This window comes from Entamoeba invadens (assembly GCF_000330505.1).
Source record: "Entamoeba invadens IP1 unplaced genomic scaffold scaff_1105074725951, whole genome shotgun sequence".
In the NCBI taxonomy this organism is placed as follows: Eukaryota; Evosea; order Mastigamoebida; family Endamoebidae; genus Entamoeba; species Entamoeba invadens.
Window position 1 is genome coordinate 46,698 of NW_004191669.1, and position 2,553 is coordinate 49,250.

The window sequence follows — 2,553 nt, forward strand, 5'->3', positions numbered from 1 at the left end:
AGGGGTCCCTGTCATGGCTGTACAAAATGAAGGTTTTTAATTTACTTCCTTTCAAAAATTTCAATATAAAATTCTTTCTTTCTTATTTATTAGCTATTATTTATAATTTATCATTTTTTATAATTATTAATAATTATAAAATAATTATATATTATAATTATAAACATAATATAACTAATTATTTATTATATTTTCTAATTAAGATATTTTTGTATTTATTAATTCTTTCATAATTATTTATTTAATAATATATTTTAATTATTTATAATTTATTTAATAAATTTATCAATTCTATTTATAGAACACTAAGAAGTCCCTGTCATGGTAGTATGAAAATGATGGTTTTTTATTTTCTTATTTAAAAAATTGAATAAATTTCTGCAATAACATATTTTTCCTTTATTTATTAATTAATATCTAATATTTTTTGACTTTATATCACTTAATTCTATTATATTAACTTTTATTATTATTATTTGTTAATGACGTGGTATATACTCACAATTTTACACAATCTTACATTTAAGTAATCTTTGTTCCCAGGAGGTGGGTGGGGGAGGGGGGCCGGCTTTAGGAGCCTCCATGTATACTTTGCGAAATTGATTAAATTGAATAAATTGATTAAATCAATTTTTGTTAAATAATTTAATTTGATTTTTTTAATTATTTTTTTATTTTTAATAAATAATAATATAATAATATTACAATTTATAATTTAATTAAATTTATTAAAACAATAATAAACATTAAATAAAGTAACAAGTAAATTAATTTTGATGAACTATTGTATTTGATGGGAAACATTGAATTCCAATTGATGTGACACTTGATGGTATAGTAACATCACTCAAACCAATACATTGAAAGAAACAATAATCACCAATCAATGTCACACTTGATGGTATGTTAACACTGCTGAGACTATTGCATCCATTGAAACAATATTTACCAGTTGATGTCACACTTGATGGTATTGTAACATCACTCAAACCAATACATTGAAAGAAACAATAATCATTAATATATTTTACACTTGATGGTATTGTAACACTGCTCAAACTTCTGCATCTACAGAAACAACTGCCATTAATTGATGTAACACTTGGTGGTATTGTAATACTACTTAAACTACCACATTCACAGAAACAACTATCACCAATATATTTCACACTTGATGGTATTGTAACACTGCTCAAACTTCTGCATCTACAGAAACAACCATCATCAATTGATGTAACACTTGATGGTATTGTAACACTATTTAAACTACTGCAATCATAAAAACAACCATAACCAATTGATGAGACACTTGGTGGTATTGTAATACTACTGAGACTAATACATTCATAGAAACACCAATCAATAATTGATGTGACACTCAATGGTATTGTAACACTACTTAAACTATTGCATCTATGGAAACAACTATTACCAATTGATGTGACATTTGATGGTATTATAAAATCACTAAAATTACTGCATCTATGGAAACAACATTTACCAAATGATTTCATACTTGGTGGTATTGTAACACTGGTTAAATTAATACATTCACTGAAACAATAATTACCAATTGATGTCACTGTTGATGGTATTGTAACACTAGTCAGACTACTGCATTCCCAGAAACAATATTCTCCTATTGATGTCACACTTGATGGTATGTTGTTACCAAATTTTTCTCTATCATTTTGAGTATAAGTAACATTTTTAAACTCGATGTTTCGACTTTTGTTTCTGTCAAAAGTTTCAAAATCAACATTGAACCACACAATGATTCGATAGAACACATTTTTCAAAAACAGCTTCATTTTCACTATTTTCATTTTGTCTTCTGTTGATCATAAATCCATTGCCAAAATTCTCATCTTTCACATCCCACAAATGAAGTGTCTCAATGTTTGGGAAGTATCCAAGTGTTTTGGAATTTAACGAAATTGGGTTGGAATGGAACTTTTCCATATTGCCACCAAACTTCTTGCATACCAATTCCAAGTTAATTAAATCGTTTATAGTGTCGAAGTACTTCGAGACTATCATGATGTGATAACCAGAAAGTCCACGCATTTTGATATTCATAGTTTTTCGTTGTTTAAATATTTATAAAATTCGTTTTTTTAAACATTTTAAAGTAATTATTAAATTGAAATAATTCACAGTTTCAAGCTATTAACATTTAAAAAAACATCGTTTTTTTCTTTGAAAAAATGTTTTTGATTAAAATGTTTTAAAAAAATTACGTTTTGAAATATAATTTCATTGAGTCAAAAAAAGAGGGAAAATGTGTATTGTAATACACACGAAAAAACCTGAAAAAAAAACAAATATTTAAGTAACACAATTGTATATTGTTTTACAATTTTAAGTCTAATTTCTTTGCAATTCAACTGGAATTAAAATATCAAAAAGACGCAAAATGGTCATCAAAAAGCATCATGAATAAACAATCCTTCTTAAAAAACAAACCAGAGAATAGTCGCTTTGAAAATCGACGTTAATTTGTCGTTGTTTTCTTCAATTTCTAACACATAGACGCCATAGACCAAATTGTTT

General features: G+C 26.0%; 1 protein-coding gene across 1 annotated transcript; it reads right to left on the reverse strand.

The window, feature by feature from the left end:
- Positions 1-472: 472 nt before the first annotated feature.
- EIN_494590 (hypothetical protein) lies at positions 473-2,079 on the reverse strand (the record flags this gene model as incomplete). The annotated part of the gene is made up of 4 exons (XM_004183281.1): positions 473-589; positions 843-1,533; positions 1,707-1,728; positions 1,791-2,079. The coding sequence occupies 4 exons, from the start codon at positions 2,077-2,079 to the stop codon at positions 473-475; spliced, it is 1,119 nt and encodes a 372-aa protein (XP_004183329.1).
- Positions 2,080-2,553: the final 474 nt, after the last annotated feature.